Raw genomic sequence first — 23,890 nt, 5'->3', positions numbered from 1 at the left:
GTAAAATAGCTCTACTAGCAGGATTTCAAGATTTGCTGAACAATATACTGACAAATATTAAATATTAGATGCTTGCCATTATTCATGCATCAGCACCTCCATGAAGTGTAAAACTGTTTGAAAACCTGAGTCCAAGATTATCTGATTTCATAGTAAAGGGGCATCTAGAACTTAAGTTTTGAGCAAAACTAATCTCAGCTATTTTTATTAATGGCTGTAAAGATACATTCTGTTAAACATTTATAAAAATTCACAGCATGAATGGAACCCACAGCCAAGTCTAAATGTTGTATGAACTGAACTAGTAACTATTTTCGGCAAAAAATAATATTTAACTGAACTGAAGTTGAAGTATTCTTAGCACAATGAAGATGTTACCACATTTCACACTGCACAGCCATAACACAAATGAAAACTCCCAGTATGACACATTCCAGTCGTATTATTCACTTGAATTTTAATGCAAAAATTGTGTATTCTCTTGTTTTGCACTTCACAGAATATGATGTGAATACAAGAATACTAGATCAGGGGTCCAAGAAAAGACTATGCACAGGTCAACTATGTATACAATTTTCAAGAAGAAATATTCCAAACTTCCAGCTTTTCCAATGAAAGAAGTGACAGCAAACTTCCAGTCTTCTTCATCAATAATGGTAAATATAGTGAGTCCTAGAGAGGCTAAGTTTAAGTCAACTACTGTCCAGCAAGACAAAACAACTTTATTCCAGCTCTTGGACCCCTGATTTATTGCCTCTCCTCACAGGAGGGTATAACACTGGCAGCAATTACAATAGCACAAAAACTTTTGGCATATGAAGTATTAACACAGGATTGACCCTGCATTGCCCCTGCCCATCTCACACTACGTTTTCCCTTTACCGTTTTTCACATGTTCTAGTTACCTTCTCTGTTCCAACTCTCAGCTAACCAACAGCTAAGAAACACTCAAGTTTGGTTTTCTTCGTGTGTGTTTCTTCTAAATATAAAGCTCCTCAGTTAAAGCCACAACTGAGGTAAAACAGTGTGTGATTTGTGCTAGGAAACAACAGTATCCAACGGTGAATACTCCTTTATATTTAAATGGTCCTGCCAAAATTAACGAAAAACCAAGATTTTTTCATCAGGACAAAATTAAACAGATGTAATCGATGAGCGTCATCAGAATTGGTACCACTTCTTGTCTTTGTACTTCAACATCATCTAAAAAATACAAAAAACAATTTCTAATTAATGTTTCTATAACGTATCCAAAAGTACAACGATACAAATGAATTACATGCTTACAAAGCAGCATGAGAAAGGAGGACTTCAGTAAGGCTTCTCAAAACCTTAACAACATTGCTGAACGGTGACGGTTTAGCAAGATGAATTTTCTAATGGTAGCATCACTGCTGATGATCTGGCCTCAGACAGAAAAAGACATTTTTGGGAGAATGGGAAGGTCGCACAGGAGCTTAGGGGGTGGAAAGAGATCTGCATGAACGTGAAAGAGAATGGCCATCCTATGCAGTTACCGAGGGAAAAAAATTAACTCTGACTCATGGGGTTTGCATACAAAAACTGGATCTTAAGAACCACAGGAATCTCATACAGAGCATTACTCTTGGCTAATTCAGTGACAGGTTCTTTAAGTAACAGGAACTGAGGCAGACTGTATGCTCTAGACCAGGGTGCCACAGGCCAAAGCTGTTTACATTAATACTTAATTATTAGGAGCAATGACTGACAGATAAGTATCCTTTACTAATGATATTGCATTCCCTTTAGATAGCTCTAAAGTGCCTTTGCCAAAGTCAGTTACTTGCAAAACTTAGATTTTTTTGACAGGAAATCAGTTTAATGCTCAGTTTAACATGTAATAGACTCACCTCATGAGCGTGTTTAGAGAAAGAATCAGCACTATAAAGCATAGCTGCAGTTTTTTCTTCCAGCTCTCCTAGTTTTTGTCCTCTTTCATCTAGTGCCAACCGGGCTCGTGCTAGTTCACCAACTACACCAGATGCTGCTCCTTTGACACCTTCAATACCCCCAGGCCCTGGAATATGCTGGGCAAGACTCCTTGATGCCTTCCCAGATGCTGATTCTCCAACTGGAGGCATTTGCAAGGCAAAAAAAATGGAACAGTAAGGTTTTCTATCATCTTTACATAAATACCAATGTAACTAGTTTATAAAGAGGTGTCACTCCCTTGCATGGACACTGAACACCTTAATCATAGGCATGATTGTGAGCAAGACTCACTACTTAATGTTACTCGATGTTACTTCTACTCAATTTCATAAATTTGAGATTTTCAAACATATTTCCAAGTTTCCAGGCAGGTTATAAAATTATAAAAATTTTTCACAGCTCAAGTGTGAAATTAAGAACTCTCTCAACACTGCTAGCATCACAGTTATCAACAGAATTGTGATGGTGAAGTGGTTTTTAACAATATAGCTACTTCACAGGGAAGGTGTTGGGAGTTCAGCAGACAAAACAAAAAAAAAATTAAAAAATACAAGCTATGGTCAGTTCCAGAAGTGCTTTGCTGGTATAGCCAGCCAGTGTGACTCCACCAGCAGAAGTTTCCTTTGATGGAAGTTCAGTTTGAGATGCAGACACCGGAATATTAGGTGTCTATGCTCCCAAATTATAAAAACCTTGTTAAAAAAAGCGCAATGTAAATAATGAAAAGTAAGTACAGTTGTAAGAACACACCAGCTTGTCCTAAATTAAACACCCACAAATGGTCAGCTGAACAGCTCTCTAGACACCAGTGACCACACTGAGTACATCTCCTTTGCTCATAATGGGACACCAGCCACCTAGTTCAGTCTAGACACTTAATGGACAGTCCAAGCTCATGCTGAATTGTATACTCCACAGATCTGAGTGAAGACTAAAACATTTTTGGATGGTGAAGTCAAACCACATAATCTTTAACTTCTTTTTAACAATTAAATTACGGTTTACATAGGTGTTTTTCACCTCTAGGAAGATTAACTTAAGTTTTGGTGTGATATTTCAAGATTTCCTGATTTGATTTTACATTTCTAGGAAGAACAACTTAGATTTCAACTAACACTATAAACACCTTTCTGTGAATTCCCAAGAATTAAAAGGAGAAATAATTTAACGTATTACAGATTCTGCTGTGACTCTCATATTAAATATGACTATTTTAAAGACATTTTCAGATATCTTTTGAATTGTGATTGAACTGACTTTCAGGCTACAATTTATTAGGCTTTTTTTCTCCCATTCAATACTATTTTCCTTCTAAATATCTGAGCCAAACTTGATTGTGAAAACTTGAAATGATGTAAAGAGATAGCACCTAAGGTTAAAGAGTGCTCTTCTGTTGCCATGAAAAGCTAGGTTTTCCCTGTCCCAGTCATACTTATTAAGCATAATCTGTGCGCACAAATTTCTGTAATATAATACTTGACCAACCTTTCAAAGTATTACACCTATATAAATACAAATAGAATTTTTAATGCAGAAAGTGACCTCTAAATATTTGATATTTGTTCAAAATGTACAGGCACAAGTAGTAAAGATGAAGTTAATTTTTATCGGATAGATAAAAAGAACCAATAAAAAAGAAGGGATTGCTAGGGAGCCTCGTCTGTCTTAACAGCTATGTTTCATATTTTTCTTACAAATAAACTGGTGTAATATGGTGTTTCATCTAGGAAATATTCAAATAAGTGGAAGTTATTTTCCTTAAACATATTAAAATGCTACATGCCACCACAGTAAAAAAAATAAAGCTGTTATAAAAAAAATAAATATGAGAAAATGATCAAGTAATAAAAGCTTTGCCAAATCTGAATTTTATTGTCCTGTGAAGAGAGGACTGGATTGAACTATCATACAATTCTATCCTTGCCCTCATTCTTTTTGTGTCTCTGCACAAGTTGAATGAGGAAAAGGAATCCAGCAAATGAACTGAAGTAGAATGTTCTAGACAGTGAGAAAATTAAAACTCCAGTGTTCTCCAGAATCAGCTCTTTTCAGTTCAACAGCTTAAGAAAATCACGGTCAGTACTATACACTTCATAAAGATGAATAAAAACAAGATCAGTTGTCCCATTTCTTGTTTTATAATCTACTCCTGAATAAATGAGGTAAAGGAGTCTTTGAGAAAACAGTACCAAGCTTTTCTGGTCGTCTTGGTAAAGTGTACAACACATAAAAGCTATGAAAAAGTATTTGTCCTACCCTTTTTTACTTTCCTCTTTGCAAGTGTCATGTTCTATGAACATAGGTAACATTTCTCAAGGATCACTGGCTTCCTTGGGTAAAAATAGCAGAAAAATAATGACTGCTAAAAACTTACAGAGCTCTTCTCTGTCAAGTGACTGGGCCCCACCTCCAAACAGGCCTTTAAAGAACCCCCTGTTTGGTGCTTCTGGTGTTTCTACAGGAGTGAAGAGCTCACCCAGCATTTCCTTTGCAGTGAAGAAGAGACAAGGCATATGTTATTTCACACACAAATTAATAGAACATTCTTTCACTTTAGGGATTTGAATTTCAAAATGAATATGCTTTAACAGACATCTGTCTTTGCAAGGTGACTTAAAATAAAGATACATTAAGAAATCTGTACAAACCATCTGTTCTGATAGTTGTAAGCTTATAGCTCATGGAAGTCAGTAGCAAAGAAATGGGTTCAAACAAAGCTGTATTTGCCCCTCAACAACTTGAGCAACACTTCTGATTTTGTTCTGTTGAAACTGTCTACAAATACTCATATCCATGCGTGGTACCAAAGTAGAGCTTACAGTGGGCATCTCTGCTATTTCAGTACTCTACACAACCTCCAAGCTGAAGCATGACTGAGAATCTTTCCAAGCTATTAACAGACATGAAACATAATAGCTTCTTTCAAGCATCCTGAGCTAGCATTCCCCACTTATGTCAGCATGCACCTCCACCAGCACCAGTTGAACAAGCGAGTTAACTGCACATGTTAAACAAGGAAATTTCTTATCCATCAAAAAGGAAATCAAGCGAGCAACTGTTTCAAATACAAGAGGATAGATAAACCAACAAAATTTCAGAGTTGAGAAGTGATGCATCCTGAATTAAGACTCTATAGTGACAACCTTCCCCCCCCAAATAAATCGAGATACAAAAGATGAAGTGCTCAGCTTTATGACAAGCTTCTTTACTATAAGCATCATAAATCCAGAAAGAAGAATCTCCAAGTATATCTTAGAAAAGAGAAATACTTTTTTAATTAATTACCTGAAGATTCTCACATGTTTCTTGACTGTAGGTTAGCCTCTGTATTTCAGTTGGTGAGACAAGGTAGAGTGCTTGTCCGTTGTTAGTGAAGCAGAACGTTCTGGCTATCCGCATATTGGTGAGTGGCAGGTAATATACATCCAACAGTGGCCTTAAGCTTGGCAAACTTAAAAAAATAAATAAATTACAAAAATTATTAAAAAAATAAAATATAGCAGGATTGTTTACTATTGATCAAATGGCTCATTTGTAAACTGCAATACATCATTTCTCTCTTCATCTGCATAAGTACCACAAACAGGGTATCATTTAATGCAATTAGAAAAATCTCAAAACATAAATACAAGACTTTTCAAGGTAGCACCTCAAAAGTGAAATTTAAACATCTGCACCACAGATGCATTTGAAAGCATCATTTAAATGATACTCTGAGCACGTAAATCAGTTTCACTTAAAGCATTATTCAGGAATTACTAACGACGGATTTTGATAAGTATCTACCAAAAGTTTACAATTAAACATTCTGCCTCTTCTCTCAGGTGAAGAATTTCTCCTTGACTAAAAATAAAAGACTAAAAGATCTCTCAAGACTACTTAGAAATACACAGAGGTGTGTTTCCAAACAGTAGCCTCAAACAATCTTATCAATTATATCCAGCTTTTTTTTGTCTGACTGCATATTTAAGAGGAAGTCCTCTTGGAGCAAAGTTCACTTACCTTGTATTTTCTGATTCTGCACATGTAACTGCAGTACTTACTGCATCAAGCTACTGAAGAACAGATGCAGCGCACACAGGCTATAACTATTGCTACCAAGCATTCCTCTCCCTCAAAGTAATAATAAATATGAGAAGTGAATGAACACCTGATAGCTTGATAAATAGAACCCAAAACAAACTGCTGTCCCAAAAATTTCCCTGTGAGATTTCCATAAAAACATAATTTACACAAGATGTTAGCTGTAAATGCACAATACATTAATCTGCTTCTGCTGCAGATACCATCTGCAGAAGATAATTATTTTTAAAAACTAAGAAAGTAGTAAAGGGGTGAAGTGAAACCAAAACCAATGAAAAAGAAAGAGGTAGTAAACCACAACAGTAAGTGTTTGATTACTATTTTTCAGTTGTACTGAGATTTCTAAATGTTAAGCCTGCATTTTACAGCTTGGGGATTGTCTCTTAGCAGGAGACTCTACCTACAACAAACGAAAGGAAGATCTGGTAACGTGACTTTGGAGGCAAGTTCTACAGGTAAGAAATAACAAGCAATATTCTCTTGTAAGCCCGTCACCCAGGAAATGATACTTCTGCTGTGCACATATCTAAAATAAGAATATTCTTAGAAGTGATTTAGGAATAGGGAAGTGCTTTGCTTCAGGCTGATAGAAGCATCAAACATCCTTACAGCTTCAACACAAAACACAAACCCATTAGATCAGATAGGACAAGCATGACATCTATGATAACATTTTCATATTATCAAACAAATCTGTAACAGAATTGCAGACTCCTGTCTAAATATGTATCAGTAGACAAGCATTGGGCATTCTGGGCGTGATACAATGCTCTGACAACTTCACACATCAGCACATGAAGTCCACTCCCCAGCAACAATACATGCTTCTAAAATGGGAGTTAATCCTTGGGAGTTCAACTTCCACACACAATGTAACAACTCAATGTTTATAATTTAGCACCTACCTTTATGCAAAGTTCATTAGAAAACAATTAATCCTGAGGAAAACTGGGTTTGTTTCAATATATGGTACCTGAACATTATTAAGTTCCATTTTAATTGGGGAAAAATCTGTGCTTACCCTGCAAGGTGAGCAGCACTTTGTAGAGATGTTTAGAATATACGTCGGGATACATCAATGGAGTTAACAGACAATCAAACCTTATTTTTTAATTGTATTATGTGTCAGCTTTAGTTTTATTCCTAACAACTTCCTGAAGAAGTGTCTTTTTAGGTTTTCTCAAGTTAAGAGCTTGTTTTCACAATCTTAAAAATAATCTTGTAGGAATTCTACTGACAATTTTATAAAGCCATGTTTCACATTCACCTTATTATTAGCCACGACTAAAATGTAGGTGCAAGAGTATAGGTATATACACTACTGTCCCCAATAAAAGAGCATTTGGAAATATTAAAAAAAAGGACAAGTTAAAATCGCACAGGTGACACGCAAATACATTAAAAAAAATATAGTTACACATGCTTTTTACACTTTTTTTTTTTTTTACACTTTAGGTGACTTATTTCTATACTACAACTGCTAGCAATTAATGATGCCTTTAGAGCCTGCATTTAAGGCCTTTAAGATATGAGTAAACTACACAACAAAACAGTAATGAGGCATGAGTGTGATGCAAACAGCTGCACAAAAATATGCAGAGTTGTGGTCAGGTACCAGCTGAAGGTCTGACTCAAGGGAGTTTTCTCCATCGGGGAATAAATTCACCTTTGAGAAACTTCATCAACTCACCAACCTGTATCACACATTTGGAACTATTTCTTGAATCAGGGTAGCTTCAACTAAACTGGTAAATTTTAATGTGGTAAAGGCATAACTAATAAGAATGCATAAACAAAATTACCCAGGCCCAAGTGTTAGAATTTCATCAGCACTGAGTGAATGTAGATTTATATTCTTATGGAAAAGGACGCTTATCTAGCAGAAGACTTTTTTCTTTTAAAATTTAAGTTATATCAAACACGCCTTACCTAAAAGTCATAATATGTCCATTGGCACAGAAACACGCAAGGCAGACACTGTTACTCAATGACACTATGTCTCCACGAAGAACAAAAGAAGTCTCTGTTATGTTTTGCTTATAAATACAGTTCTGGGATGGCAGTGAGATAACTTTTGCTTGCTTTTCCGAACATATCACTGCATATTGGTTTTCACTGATTTCCTGAGAGGAAGAAGGGGATACTGAGACAGGTCGTCGCTTTTTCGATTTATCTTTTTCATCTTTATCTTCAGGGACATTGTGTTCTCTCCAGGGTTCATGTGCTGGTGGGATCAAAGATCCCGTGGTATCCAGAAAAGCCATTCTCAAGATTGCCCCTTTCAGCCTCAGGATGGTTCCTAGGAAAAAAGAAGTTGAGCCCACTCCTAAAATGGTTCTCCTAAATTGTCTTTCAAGCTATAAAACACTCCTCTAAGAAGCTAGCACAATGAAAAGAAAAAAAGAACTTTGGCTTGCTTCTGTAGCAAAACAGAGGTACCAAAGCCTTTGGACATTTATCTAAAAGCAATGAAGCACATGCAAAAGCACAGAGGTATTCAACAAGATGTTAAACCAGTTTTCAAGGGTTAAGTGTATGCATACTCTTTCATTAAGAGAATCAACAGAATCATTTCATCAACAGAAATGTATACCTTTATTAAGAGAACCAAGCTGGAATGCACATTTGGATTCACGTTCAGTGTCACAAATGCAACTGATTTTATTCTCTCCTGAGGAGTACACAGTGTGCTTAATATCAACAATAGATGCTATTAGTCAAAGGAGAGCACCTCCGTTTTCTTCAATACAGACAGGGTCAGAAACAAGGAACATGTGGATTTCTTTCCCCCTGCATTTTAAGCTTGAAATCACTTTTCTAGCATAAAATGAAAGAGGAAGTTTTTCCTCCCCACTGTTTAAATCACTGTCTCTGTAGGCCAGATCTTAAGCTGATACGTCTCTTAGTGTACTTCTATTTATTCACACGTAGTGTAAAAACACAAACATTTGCTAAGTACACAAAAAAAGGCAGTATCTTTTAAAGATTATGCTGCAGAACCAGTGATTATACATACTGTCTAGTCTGCAGCCTTGCCTTTACGATCAGATGTTATGAAAATCTGAATCTTGCTGCCAATACCATACTCAATAAGCAAAAAGCACATATATGGTCTAGAGGTCACACTATTTTAAATCGCTATTTCAATCAAATAAAATCGCAATTTGCATTTCCTGATACCATCTGTGTGAGCAAAGTGGAGCAGAGCAGCATGTTCTGCATGAGACAGTGGTAGCAAGAAAGCTAAATCTATGTCTAACAGCATATTCAACAAACCATTAATACATAATTACAATAAAATCAGTTGGTGTGTATCAGAAAAACAAGATAAAAGACCTCTCACAGCAATCCAAAGGAAGAATTTATCACTAATATTTAAAGCTAGTTATTCAATATACAACCCTTAATTTGTATTCCCTATTCATCACACAGGAAACAGTTTACTATCTCATGAATAAAACCAATAAAAAAATAAATTGAGCATTTGAAATACTAATCTTTTCTGCTATTTCTCTTTAATAATTGCCAGGTACTACATTAAGGTTAGCAAACATGCTTTTCTCAGCAAGTGTACATCAAAGTGGTATTTTTGTATTATATGAGATCATATTTTCCATTTTACAACTTTAAAAATCCAGTAATGAAGTAACCAATCTAGACCGTTAACCTTAGTAGCTAGATCAATGGAGTCTACATTATTTTTTCATTAATCCACAGCTGACAAAATTTCTTTAAAAAACATGAAGACAACAATATTTTATCACAGTATACTTTAGCCCGTCTGCTTTGTACATACCACTGGGAGAAACAATAACTGGCTGAAGAAGTCTTTGCTCTCCTCCTGGGGGTAAGTTCAGTACAATGACAAGCACTGTACCCAGTGTGGTCCCAACCCACAGGCATGGGGAAAGTGATGTATCAGCCTTTCTTGTGAAAGTCTCACAAAAATGAAGAGCCGAAATTGCCTCACGTGTTTCTTTATCAATGCTAGTTACACTAGAACTCCGGGATCGACTGAAAGAGTTGTCTTTGACATCTGAAAATAAATCAGTATTAATTAAAAAGAATGGCAAAATGCAGGGATTAAGAGAATTCAGATTTTCTTTTTTGTTCTTTAGCTTGAAGTATATACTAACTACCATTCTGTTGAGTATTGCTCCTGTATTCTTCCTTAGCCATATTTCCTCTGGGCCCAGTTTACAATACCACATCCTGAACAAAGCACCCAATCATTTTTTGCAGAGGTTGCCATTCAATAATTGTCATGAGCAATTGTTATGCATATTTCTGTCTTGGGACAGAGAAGAGTCAAACTGGACTCCTTTAAAAAAAGTGAATTATAAACCTCTTTGCCCACTAGTTCATTGCTGAGATTAAACAATACTGGCTTCCACAGAACACTGTTTGATCATCTTCTGAAGATGCAGCTATTTTACTGTAAGAACTGCAGTGACATCCAGACAGCAAGATAATATAACCTGTAATGACTCACAAAAATATTGTCCCACTTCAGGAAACTGTATGGAGGAGGTCTAACAGGCTATCTACACACCCAAACTTTTAGTAAGAGAAACATCAAATGCTACCAAATGCCACCTGGCACTGGTATGCAAAGCTGAAGACTTCCATTTTGAATATTGTAGTGTAGTGCCAGAAACGGCACTAAAGCTTTTCAGGGTGTCTTACTCATTGCTTAGAAAATAAGGTTCTCCCAAGAGAGGATAAATCCTAACATTAACAAAACTCAAACAGTAACCATGCTGCTCCATTCTAGCTGTGTGCTGTTTGTACATGTGGTGATACTTAACACCGCAGCATGTCTTGATTTCTGCACATTCACAAATTAATCATTTGCTTTAACTCATCATGCCAAAATTTTAGTACAAGACAACCCTTACTAGTAAAACTTTGATGCAATGTATACCATGACTTCATTTTTTTAAAGTTACTGTCTTGGATCTTTGGGTAGGGTAGAGATGCAATTGGCATCTTTAAAGCAGAATTAAGAGCTTAAGAGCAACACTTAACCACATACTTTCTGGAAGCATCACTGTGCTAATTTCATTAACTTACTGCAAAACTTTCTAAGAACAACATCTAACATGCATTTGAAAAGTATACAAACTAGCTCTAAACTGTCTAAATACAGACATCTACTCAACACAGCTAATCTTCTCAGGAGATACTTCTTTTGTTCCAACAGTAGCTAAAATTCAGCAAGACAATAACTTTTCTAAGCCAAATGTAAAACATGGATTACAGAAAGAAACTACTAGGTCAACCACTCAGATGCTGACATCCTAAGTTTCCACATTAAAAAAAAAAAAAAAATCAAATCCAGAATGAAACAATAAGAACAATCATTTGTTTTATAATTCTAATGACCACAACCTCTTAATAGCCTTGTTTCTTCAGGGCTGAATATTTATTAACTTAATGATTTTTTTAAAACTCTAATGTGGATTAATCAGTCTTAATATACTAATACTTTAACTGCAATAGGCATACAATTAAATGTGCATTTGTTAAGTTGTATCTGGTTGAGTGTCTGAAAAGCACGTGTGCAAATCTCAGAAGCATTGGAATGGACAGGAAAAACCCCATAAAAATTAACTTGCCAGACAATACAGGCATCGTGGAGAGGAGACAACTCATTCAGAAGAGAGAGCTAAGGGTAAAATGTTTAACTTCTTTAGTGCATATTATTTATCCTGGAGTCAAGGAAGAATCTATGGTTTGTTTACAAATTAGTTTCAGATGAATAGAGAGAGAGACAACAGTGTGATCACCCACTACACATCACTTCATCAGAAGGATGGAAAGTTGAGGCTCTTTTGAGCAACTCAACCAAAGGGTAGGACCTAGTGACAATGGCACCTGAATCATCTGATTACAACATTGAAAAGCAATGGTATAATGCAGACTAGCATGTTCGAGATCTTCCACTTTCTAAAATAGAAAATCTAAAGTATGTGGTTCTGTTTTGGCTATTTAGGGAGAAAAGAGGATAGGTAAAAGATCTAAAGAGAAAAGCAATTTGAAAGAACGAGATCACGAAAGATTAGGTTTCAGAAGCCATGGAAAGAAAGGACAGAAAATGGTAAGGATAATAAACTTGGGAGAAAGGTATTTCAGTCATCTCCTAGAGCCAGCAGATATGACCACATAAGCATAAAAAAAAATAAATACACAAGCAACCTCACAGTCTTTGGAGAATGCAAAAGCTATCCTGCTAGAAGAAAAGATACAAGTAAAATTTAAGAAAAGATTATAATTGCCTAAGGAAACCTGAAAACCTAGAAGAATTTTACACAGAAAAAAATGAGGCATCCAAGTGCAGATATCCACACATGTGCAAAGTCAAGCAAAACCAGTCAAAGGCTATTACAATTCAGAAGGCACAAACTATTTCATGAGTATACCAGAAGTGAGTTGAAAAAAGTCTCCATTATTTCAGTAGAAAGAACAGCAAATATTAAAGCGATGTAGAAAATGTTGAAACTCATTCAGGATGGGAAAATGCAGAAAGGATTTCAGCATTCTCTTTTCTCCAGTCTTCATTAGAAAAAAAATTGTAAGTACTTACTGCTATTGAAGAACTAGGAGTAAAACAGTAAAGTCAGAATGAATCTGATAGTGTTTAAGTACAAATGTGTTCCAGTTTGCAAAATATGATAAAATTCACCCTGAACTGAAATCATCCCTAAACCATTAGTAAACGTAGTAAGGAAGAACAGCAACTGACTGAAAAGACAATTTTTTTTCTGCTCTTTCACGCCAACACAGCCACAGTTTAATCTCTCTAGTTCTGGGCACAAGAGTTTTAGAAAGATGATGAAAAATTCTAAGTACACAGAAGATTAACAGAAGCCATCCTAGATTTAGACAAGATAACCTAAAGAAGAAGAAGGAACTGAATACTGTAAAAAAAAAAATAATCTGCAAAAAGAAAGATTAGAGATACGATGACTTTTCAACAGCGTAAGAGATGGCTGACAAAAAGATAGGGAGCACTTGTTATCCCTGTTCATTGTGGAAAGAACAATGAAAAAGTTAATACGTATGCAAGAAAGACTGATTAAATAACAGGGAATTTATATAACTGACTAAAACATTGGAACTATCTGTCTGGGATTTTTCTAAAAACTTATTTATTGGAGGCTCATGAATAGATGAGAAGTTAAACTGTTGGACATCTGGATCCTTGCCATAACAATGGATTAAAGAATGTCTGAGGGTTCCTTCCAACTTCACATTTGAGTGGAGCAAGCTGTAATTGCAAATCAGGGTGGTCCAGCTCAGCTTCAGGATATCCCTGTGCCACGGACTCTTTCCTTGCTGATAGCAGCAGCTGTCAAATAATACAGTTCTGCAGCTGCCAATCCGATCCTGTCTGTCTTCTGCTGGGGTTGTGTTAAGAATTCTGCTGCAGGAGGGGAACGAGCTGTGGGAAGGCAGAAGGCAGCTTTTGCATTCAGGCTGCATCTATGGCTGTAGGTCTATGGCTGTCCCCCATCATTTTTAGTGCGCAAGACAGGGAAGCTGGACCTGATCTACAGGCTGGCAAAGTACTAGAAAGAATATTAAATCTATTCATTTGCATGCTGTTTTAGTGAGCACTACAGGCTTCACAACTGAATTGCTTTTAATACAAAAAGTTACTGTGCTTTTTCAAAAAAAAATTATGAAATTCTCAGACTGGTCATCCATCCAAACAGATGTATATTATTTTAATTTAGAAAGAGTGGTCACAAGACAATTAACATTTGTAAAACTATGTCCAACTGTTTTTTGAGTAGACTTCAACATATCCTGTTATTCTTAAGATACCTCATTTTTCAATTTAAAACTTATCAGATGGTTCTACACAGGCAGCAATTTTCCTTACATTACCTGATTATTCACGCTTTTGGTGTCACAGCACTACTGATAAAGTGAGTGACAGATGCCTAAAGATTATGACAAAGGTGCGATAAGCCATCTATAACAATTGCAGGCTTACCTTACGATGACAGCAATACCTTGTGCCTAAGAGCCCCCCAGAAGAGTGGGATTAAAATTTTAGTTCTACACTTCACATAAACTATCATGACTTCATTGCATTTATGTAATTTAGGACTCTAACATATTCTCATTGTGTAAAACAGTCTTAGTAAAAATAAAATCAGCTATGTAAACTTACCTAAATCAGGCTTTAACTCAGTTGGCAAACTTAGCTTCCTGGACATCTTTGCTGAAAAGTGAAGTATATCTTTTTTTAAAAAAGAATAAACATGATTCTGCTGGCCTTTATTTTTTTCTTTCCCAGTATGTAATGTATCATTATTACATTAATTGCAGTACTTCACAGATTTTCTTGTAAAGCTGAGCCTCACTTCTACAAGGGGATGGGTTCAAAGTACAACATGGAAGATACCAAAAATCCCCAAATACAGCATTTTATGACTTTTGCCAAGCTTCATTTCTCCTTGGGCTTCACGTAGAACTTGAGGAATTGGATGGATTTTGCTTTGGCTCAGCCTCAAGTTTTATCTTCTCAAGTGAGAGGACAGAATACAGACTTTGGGCTATTGCAAGAATGTGCACTGAAGTTTACGTAATGTTAACAACCCATCCCCTCTTCTTCTGCCCTAGTTCTTGCTCAAACCTGAGATATGTATAATAAAGATGATCTTTAATTATGCTACAACATTAATTTGCATGTGTAAAAAGCCAGTAATCTGAGATGCAATCCACAATCTTAGAAGAATGAAGACATTACAGAGCAATTATAAAATCAGCAGCACACACATACTTGCACCACTGTCAGACAAAAGATAGCATCATTTTGATAGTATTGCTGAAGTACAAAATAGCACTTGAACTCCTCCCTGACCTGGAACATTCTTTTTATAGAAATAGAAATCTTGAGATCCCTTCAAAATGCAGTACAATACTAAAAAAATGCTGCTGTAATGAAAGTTACTAGTAGCCATACATCCCCCTTCCATCATTCTTCCAGCAATTACTGGAGAAGGAATAATTTTGATGTATCTTAACTACTAGACCTGGGCTAGATTCTGAAATTATTTCCCAGCCAAATGCTGAGGTTTTTTTATTTAATTCTTCACTATCTTGTAAGGGTAATCTATCTTGTAAGGGTAATACTACTCTACCTAAAGAAGAAGTTGAGAATAGCCTAATTCTAGAAGCACATAGTAATGGATACCAGTCATAAAGCAGCCTGAATCTTGCTGCTTCTCTCAGTCAAAAATGGAGTTAACTCATTCTAGTTCCCATTTTAACAGAAATCATTCCATTTTCTACATATCTTGAAGAACAGCACGTGATTTAAAGTTACTTCCACTCCTTCAAAAAGTGAGATACTTCACTGTATCGTTAATTATGCTCATCAATATTGCAAATGCTAGTTATCTGAATAGTTGAACAGTTTTATTCCTGTCATACATTATAAAAAATTGAGAATAAGATTCCAGAAATAATCTTTAATTTCCTTCATGTCAATGTTACAAAGTATGTCCTATTCAAATTAAACTGAAATTACTTACTTTCAGACAGAAATGCCAGTCACTTCAATTTTAGCGCAGGCTGAAATTGAAAAGGGCAGTCTGACTACCTGTTTTCTACCCTCATCCTTGTACTGGCACTGGTGCCTGCCTAGCTTAATGGCAAGGCCAAAACTCATCTACATAAAGTTTCTGCCAAGGGTTGTTTTCAACAAGAAAACTGTTTCAGGTCAGAGCTCAGCTATACAAACAGAAAACCATGGTACAAAACAGCACTAGTGACCAGGAGCCCATCTTTTTGCTGTTAGCTTGAATTTACATCAACTTGAAAAGAGATCATGAAACCTAATCTGGAACTGTGAATTACAAAATGGGCAATCTTCAGGGTAAGACTTGCTTTCTGTGTTAGACATGTAAACTACAAAAGCTGAGATACTGAACAAAAGCTCAGTTATGCACGCAAAAGATAATTTTGCATTACTTTTGGCTTTTCACAGCTTTTACCGTATGTGAATACCAGCAAAGATTAATTAACCAAGTCACTTTGCAGACCAGAGCATTCACTTTTGGCTTTTCAAACACAAATGTTTAACACAGTTTTAGGAACTAGGAGAAAACTGACCAAAAAAAGGTAACTAGTAACAGGTAATATAGCAGGTAATAACTACTACAGGTGAGTGTGTTGGAGTCTAAGAGTCAATCTGCAGTTTTAGCTTTATTTCCTTAGTGAAAGGCCAGCTGTGTGAACTAGGTTGATAAGGTAAAAGAAATTTGTCAGACATTTTCTACAAACACTGAACTGACTCATTAACAGGACATGAGGATACATGAATTGTTAAAAAGGATGTCATTACTAGAAATCATGAATTAATGTGCTATGCAAAAAATACATACACGTGTCAAATGCCTCAATAATTCAAGTATAAATAGAAGTATAAACAAGAACTTATTTAAATAGCAGTAGTGCCATCTTGTGTTTAAAGAAAAAAGTGCCTAAAGATACAGTAAGAAAATAGGAATATTTTGCCAGATAAGCTGTTTTTAATTAACATTACTTAGTATGAATACAAGCAGGAGTTTTTTTATATCTGGTTTATGGTCTACAACAGTTTTAGAAAATTCAGTTTTGCCATGCCTTAGATGAAAACCAGCAACATGCTAGACAACTTCTATGCAAAAGATACAAATGAGAGAAATGGGAAAGATAGGATGGAGATCTACAGACAGAATGCTCAGGGTCAGTTTTTTTACTCCATTTGTACAACAGGGCAAAGGTGATGTTGACCGCTCCTGCTGGTGTGCTGGCCTCAAGTAGTAGCTGTCATTATCAGAGTTCAATACCTCTCTTGGTTGTAAAGGCTGCAGCAGCCACCACCAAGACCACCCTTCTGCAGTTGGTGTGAGTCAAGGAGACAGACAGGGGGGCTGTTTTGCTCCTCCTGGTGTGCTGCTGCTCAAGGCAGCAATGACTATTTTGTCTGTGTTTAGCCCTAGATTTAAGACTCCCCTAAATTAGACGGCCTAGAGTTATATAAAGATATGCACACATTCTTTCTGTTGCTAACATAACTAATTAAAAAGTATCATATAAAAGTATATGAGAGAACTGGCAAAAACAACATTCAGGAATCTTGGAGATCTCTCATAGGACAGACTTGAGGAGGCAGACGTTAAAATACGAAAGGTTACCTTGGCTTAATAAGTCATATTTCAGCATAGGAGGCCCCACCAACTTGATGAAGAAAATCTGATGGCTGAACTATCAATAGGAAGTGGGTTATCAATATTTGCAGTGGGTTATCCTGAGCTAGAGTGATTTCTCATCCATTCCTTATTTAAAAAAACAGTACAAACCCTTCAAAAAAATTCTAATGATTATAAAGGAGACTAGCATCTTGGTGTTTTGACAGACAAGAGAACAGTTTACATAAAGCCTATTTTATGTAACATTTCATGAGAAATAGCTAAGCAGCTTAGAATTTCGACAAAGTTCTCAAATTATTCTGTTTGAAGACTACACAGAAGTAAGAGTTTTACATTACCAATTTCAAGATGCTTAAAGAACTGAATAAAGTACTAGTGATGGTACAATACAGAAATAGAGTATCAATGCTGAAATGTCTAAATTTGATATAAGAATAATAAAACTATTTTACAAGACAACGCAAGAAAATACATACTTGATATACTCAGAATTAGATCAAAGTATTAAAAACACATTGCAAGAAATAGTCTTACTCTGGCATTAGGGCGAATGAGAACTTATTATGAATATCTTAAAATTTGATTCCATGAAAACAACATTAATAGTCAATGACATTAGCACTGTTTGAAAAATCCAGGTGTACACTTAAAATGTAAAAAGTGTGAGAAACCTTATGTCAATAGTAACAGCAGGAACTATGGAATTTTAGAATTAGAGCTACTCTGCTTAGATCTGCCTACTAATATTGTTTGCTATTTTTTAAAATTTATAAGCTGGAGAAAATAAATAAAACCAATTTTCCTGAAGAGTATTTGACATTAGCCTACTGGAAGAGTTATGAAGGTCTTTGAGTCTACAGTATTTTGCACGCACCTTTACTAAAGCTTCTTCCAGAAATGGATGCTAACAATACCTCTTAGCTTCTGACCCGATTAGTAGCTATATATTTAATCACATATATCTCTTCAAGCCAAATAATTGACCAGAGCACGAGTAATGAATTTAAGATTTTGCTTCTGCTTAAGTTGGATCACAACTTCTTTCTACAAAAATGACATGGCCTTAGAAATTAAATACTTTCTACCAAATCTTCTTCTTGTAAGTTCACTGATGTTTGGTACACTTCTCTGTACTACTTCACAGCACATTGCAGTTTCAAATATTTGCCATTCCCAAGATAAATGGCTGCTCTGAATAACTGCCAGTATTTTCTATAATTTCTAGGAATGGTTAAACCAAGTACCTCCATATATCCAAGGTAACTGCAACTTTTGCAAAGTTCACCTCTGATGGAAATAAAAGCAAAATGTGACCCAAAAGCAACATATTCACAATAGGTCTTTACCTTGAGTTACTATCCATTCCTTAGCACGTACCATTAGAAGACATACTTAGCACTGAGTATTTAGGAAAAAAACCCACAGAATACCAACTGATCTTAACAGTATATATGGCAAAGCTGAAGTGTTGGTACATGAAGCATTTACGTTTTATTTGATTTCTGCTATTCTTGCAGTCCTAGATGGTTTTTGATCCTTTAACAGAGCAAGACTCCTTGTCTGATGCTGTCACTAATGATAGAAAAGTGTAGACATGAAGATGTGTCTACGTAATTTTCAATAGTGATTAAATTGACAATGGCTTCATAACTCTAAATGCATGTTTATTATGTTACCACCTTACAGCCCTATCACTGAAATAAAATTACTTTGCACTTTGCAAGCAGTATTCCCTTACTCACTGTTCCCATGTGACAAAAAACACAGGACTGATTAACAGCAACTGGAATTACCAATGTAAGTAATTCTTGTTCTGTTTCACAATCCATTTGACAGGTTGTATTTCACACTGACAAAGAATGGAAAGAACTTGAACTGACTGCACTATGTACCAGTGCAAAGAGCTATAACCAATACTACATACAAAGTCATCCATGTGAACACAGTTGATGGTAAACAATTTGTTTCATATAACATTGTGAAGTTAATGACAGTGAGTGACACAGTTACAGAAATCATTGTTCATTAACATTTAGTTGGCAATTCAGTACAAAACAATCAAATGCAAAACCATACAACTATTAACACTGAAGAAGAGTAGTTTTACTTATGTGGAAGAGCTTAAAATGTAAATTCAGGAAGAGCCATGCAAAGTAAACATGCCAGACAAGGTGTAGAAGACAAGGCAGTGAAAAAAACCCATTCAGTGCACAGCAAACCACTCAAAACTAACAGAACACTGATGAAATAGGTTTCTTTAAACTTCCAACGAACCATGCAAGTTACACAAATCACAGTATGGGCTGAATAGGAGACGCTTATGAATTACACATCAAATGCATTATTGTCTCAATTAACTCTGTATTTAACTTACACCCTGACAAATGCATTATTTATAAATATTTTGGGGTTTTAGCTGTGAAAAACATTCACAATACTTTCGGTTGAAAGCCTTCAAGCTGAAACTGGTGTCAATAGTTCTACACAACTGTCATTGGGATGTTTCATTAATACTGTAACATTGCTCTGAAAAAAGTGAAAAAATAATGAAGTCACATTCACACATACTATGTTTGTTGCACAAGACAGGCTATCTTAATTTCAGAAGGGACTGCTCTGGGACAAAAGGGAAACATTACTTCAATAAGCATTGAAATAACATGCACAAGATTAAGTGTTGTTTTTCTCATTAGAAGAACTAGAACATAAGGTTCTAGTTATCCTGAATTTCTGTAGGACAACGTATTAATCCATACTCATGTAAATGATACTTTTTATTATTATTACAGATGAATTGATATATTATCGACAGCCATTTGCTTTCTGGAATTACATTCAGGCTTCCACTGCCTCAGAACTCATCCTCCCTAACATTTCTGTCATGACTGCAAGGAGGGCTCAACATAGTACTGAGCAAAGGGCATATTCCTGTTCTTCCTCATTCTGTACCTCAGATGCCAAAGATTACTTTGTCATACTTATATTTATCTCACTAAATTTTGAATTATTCTTTAGTCTCAATTACTGAATTGCAATGGAAGGGATTAATGATTCAGGATAAAAGTTAAATTGCCAAACAGAAAACCAAAGGGAGACTACAAGAAAAGAAATCTTTCTCCCTAGCCTTAAGATATGGTTCCATACAACCTATGAAAGAGTTTAGCAAACAGTTTTACTATATAAAGTAGTTTCAACCTTTGATCTAACTAAAGAGATAAAGTGAAATCCTTCAACAATGATAAACTAGTGTACTAAACAAACAAAAAAAGAACCGATAACACAGTGATTCTGAAATGAAAACAACCATATCCCAGTTAAGGAAGAAGGATCCTTTTCCTAGAATTAAATCATACAGCCTCTCGCCTTCATTTATTTAATGATCCAGTTGCCAGAAGCAGAGTTAATTTCCATTTCAATCATAAAGGGTTCAATCTACCTGCAAACAACACATTCCAAGGCAATTTTGTTGCCAAATTGTTAAGACACAAGTCTGGAGCTGGTAGGGTATTGTGTCACTGTTGGATGCAGAAATGTAAATACAGTTCTGGAACAGTAACGGGGTGTACATATATATGTTTGTGTGCATATATATATATACACACACATATATATATATATAACCAAGTCCTCTTCCAGATGATTAAATGAAAACATGATACTGTGTCTATCTTTACCATAGTCATATGGAAACCTGACCACATGACTATGAATGCAATACATAAAAAGAATTTACAGAAGCCACTTGTTCTCAAAGAGAGTGTACCTTTGCAAAAGTAGTGGAATAATGTTGTGACTTGCATAGACTGAACTCTTAGTACAGATTAGATTTTCACCCATCCAGAAAATACAGAAGTGCAATTGTGAAATCAGAGAATTTAAACCAGCAATATCCTTGATTTTAAAAATTGTGCTCAGTGTATTTAGTAAAGAAACAGCCCACAGAATTACCAATTAGCATAAAGAATGAAAATTTAATAACGTAATGGATTGAAATTTGAATTTTATATTTTATTTTTTTTTGCCGCTGGGTTAGTGTTGCATAGAGCAAGGCACTGGATTAGGAACAGAGCAGAATTTTTCTAGTGCCTACCTATGTCATTGGCTACCATCTTGGAAAACTTTCTGCTTTTGGTCTTCACTGTAAATAATATTTTAATAAAAAAAGATCAATCTAAGTGTATCAAAGGATGAACTGAATAAAAAATAAGACTATAGAAAAGAAAAAATACTGTACCCTTTTCTATAAAATTATTCATTTTTTGATCATCATCAGAATTGTTTGGTGAACCAGAACCTATGAGTGAAGACAGAATGAAATGGATATACAAACATGCATCTTTGACAAAAAACCAATGTATTAATACAAGCTTTGAGTTTAAAGATGACAAAAAGTATCAAATACTGATACTGGTATTCTCTGTAACTCTATTAGACACTATAAAGTCCAAATTGTTTGGGTATGACATGAATTCTGCCATATTAACCACAAAAATTATAATGCAAGGTACAACGTTGCACAGTGCAGCAAGTTTATTCCTAGAAATATTTCTCTCACTGAATGAAATGTTTACATTGAACAACTAGATTGCTGTTCTAATCATGGTTCCAGACACAAAGATTAACCTAAATTATGATTCACAGAACACTGCTGTAACAATAAACTCAAGTTTTGAATATTTGGTTTTTTTCGAATGCAGTAAGTCACCATCGGGCCATGTTTCTTCAACTGTTCTGCAGATAACTCTGAGCCAGTGCTGCCACCTGGGATTTTTCTGAATCCTTAATAATGAAAAACCTCACAACTTGGGGATTACCATTGTCATGAAATTAAAACAGTTCAACTAAAATATGTTGAATTTAATTGGATTTTATATTGTGGAAGTGTGAAATAAGAATAGAATGCAAACATTTTGACACTCATGAACACAAAAACCTGACAGGTTACAATGCTATGCGAAGTTTTATGAGTCAGATAAATGCCCCCAAGTTTAAGCTTACTACCGCCTAACTTCTGCAGAAAAAGCACCAGATAGTTATTATTTCTCTTGCATTTTCACTGTATTTCTACAGTTCCATGCTATTGAAACTGTAGGATACTCTCCTAACTTGTATAGGCAGGTAGTCCCTTTCACAGTTCTTTCAACTGTATAACCACCCGCTGGAACAAGTCTAATGGAAGCTAGCTTCCACTTCCCTTCACCTGGGCACAGAGAAGTGGAAGAGGTGGAAGATTTAGATCACTTGAGCAAATGCAGACTTCAGCCCAAACAGTGGCTGGTCTGTTTTACACATCATATTGTAACACTCAAAAGAGGCACTCAATTGCCAGTCCCATCCTCTAGTCTTCAAGCTAGTAACAAGCAAATATTTTGTGCTAGTGTATTTTCCTTTAAAGCAGAGCGTGCCTAGACTGGAAGAAATTAATCTAAATCTGGCCCGTCCTGCATCTCAAACTCACCAATACTGTGCAGCTGATTTATCCTAAATGTCCCCTCTTACCTCTCTGAAAACTGAACACCATTTCCAGTCCTGTGCTCTTGCCCAGAAAAGATATAAAGCTTAAAGTAAACTTAAGGAACTGCAGCTCTTCTCTCTTCACAAAACATCACCAAATGATTTCCATATCAGGGAGGTGCCTCCCTCCAAGTACCTTTCTCAAAGGAAACTGGAGAAGTCTGCCATGAACCTATCTCACTCACCAAGAGCTGGGAAGGGAGGACAGAACCAAGGGAAGCAAGGCACCGTGCAGCGCCTTGCTCCTTCAAGATTCCAGTTTACAGGAGGATGCAGCAGTGGCTTTCCACCTCCATCGTTTGTCCGTTCACTATTCTTGGTACTTTGAACTTGCGCCTCTTTAGTATTGTGTGTATCCAAGACATTATATACTCTTTTTACAGAATATTCAGTTCTCCAAACATCTTGACTTTATTCTAATATGAACGAACTTCAAAACAGTCTTCTCATAGTCAACTTAAATTGGAAATTGATTTCTAGAGCTCTGCAGAATTATGAGTTTCCCCCAATTCTGTTTTCTTTCAGGACATTTGAATTCAACTATTCTAAGTTGCCTCCTTTTTTGATCCTCTTAAAGAAATATCCAAACTGCATTAATTTCTACCCAACTTCAGCTAACACAACTCAGATGGGAGGGAGGGAAGTAAGCAGAGAAGGAGGGGAGGCAAATTGTCAAATTTAGTATTTTTCCATATAAACCTTGATTTTCGTCTTTGGGCTTGCCTTCATTGCACTTTTAGCAGAAACAGTGAATTAAGTTTTGCTCTACCTCAAATTATGAAAGAAACCTTCTAATTAAAATTAGTGTTTTAAGTTCTGGCAATGTCATATGGAAGTGGTTTGGGCTGACATTTGAGTGATGCTGGAGAAAGGGGAAAAAAGGATACGGACTAAGGGTTACAAATAATTAGCTGTCCATTGTACACATTTTAGAGCAGTCTATCAGAAACTAGACTTAGCCTGGACATTTTAAGTGGGTTCAATTCAAATACCTTAGTAAGAATTATCATTCTCCTCAGTCTTGACAGAGATTTACTGCGCAACTGCAGCACTCCACAGTAAGTTATTTACAGACAGTGCTCTTCATTTAAAAAAAAGAAATAGGAAAGATGCACTTTATTCTAAACACC

The 23,890-nt window shown here is 35.8% G+C and overlaps 1 protein-coding gene across 9 annotated transcripts in view; it reads right to left on the bottom strand.

Moving 5' to 3' along the window:
- Positions 1-437: 437 nt before the first annotated feature.
- Positions 438-23,890, bottom strand: part of STXBP5 (syntaxin binding protein 5) — a 109,508-nt gene continuing 86,055 nt past the window's right edge. For 3 of the 9 annotated variants that reach the window (XM_056342452.1, XM_056342453.1, XM_056342461.1), the window contains 9 exons: positions 21,481-21,540; positions 21,337-21,384; positions 14,219-14,269; positions 9,833-10,072; positions 7,966-8,335; positions 5,239-5,404; positions 4,328-4,439; positions 1,872-2,092; positions 438-1,203 (listed from right to left, as the gene is read on the bottom strand). In XM_056342452.1, the coding sequence (XP_056198427.1) occupies positions 1,162-1,203; positions 1,872-2,092; positions 4,328-4,439; positions 5,239-5,404; positions 7,966-8,335; positions 9,833-10,072; positions 14,219-14,269; positions 21,337-21,384; positions 21,481-21,540 (1,310 nt within the window). In that variant the 3' untranslated portion in view covers positions 438-1,161. The remainder of the gene's footprint in view (positions 1,204-1,871; positions 2,093-4,327; positions 4,440-5,238; positions 5,405-7,965; positions 8,336-9,832; positions 10,073-14,218; positions 14,270-21,336; positions 21,385-21,480; positions 21,541-23,890) is intronic. The other 6 variants (XM_056342456.1, XM_056342455.1, XM_056342457.1 and 3 more) reach the window with 3 other exon arrangements.

Source organism: Falco biarmicus, chromosome 6 (genome assembly GCF_023638135.1).
Source record: "Falco biarmicus isolate bFalBia1 chromosome 6, bFalBia1.pri, whole genome shotgun sequence".
NCBI lineage: Eukaryota > Metazoa > Chordata > Aves > Falconiformes > Falconidae > Falco > Falco biarmicus.
This window is presented reverse-complemented; position numbering and strand designations above follow the sequence as displayed.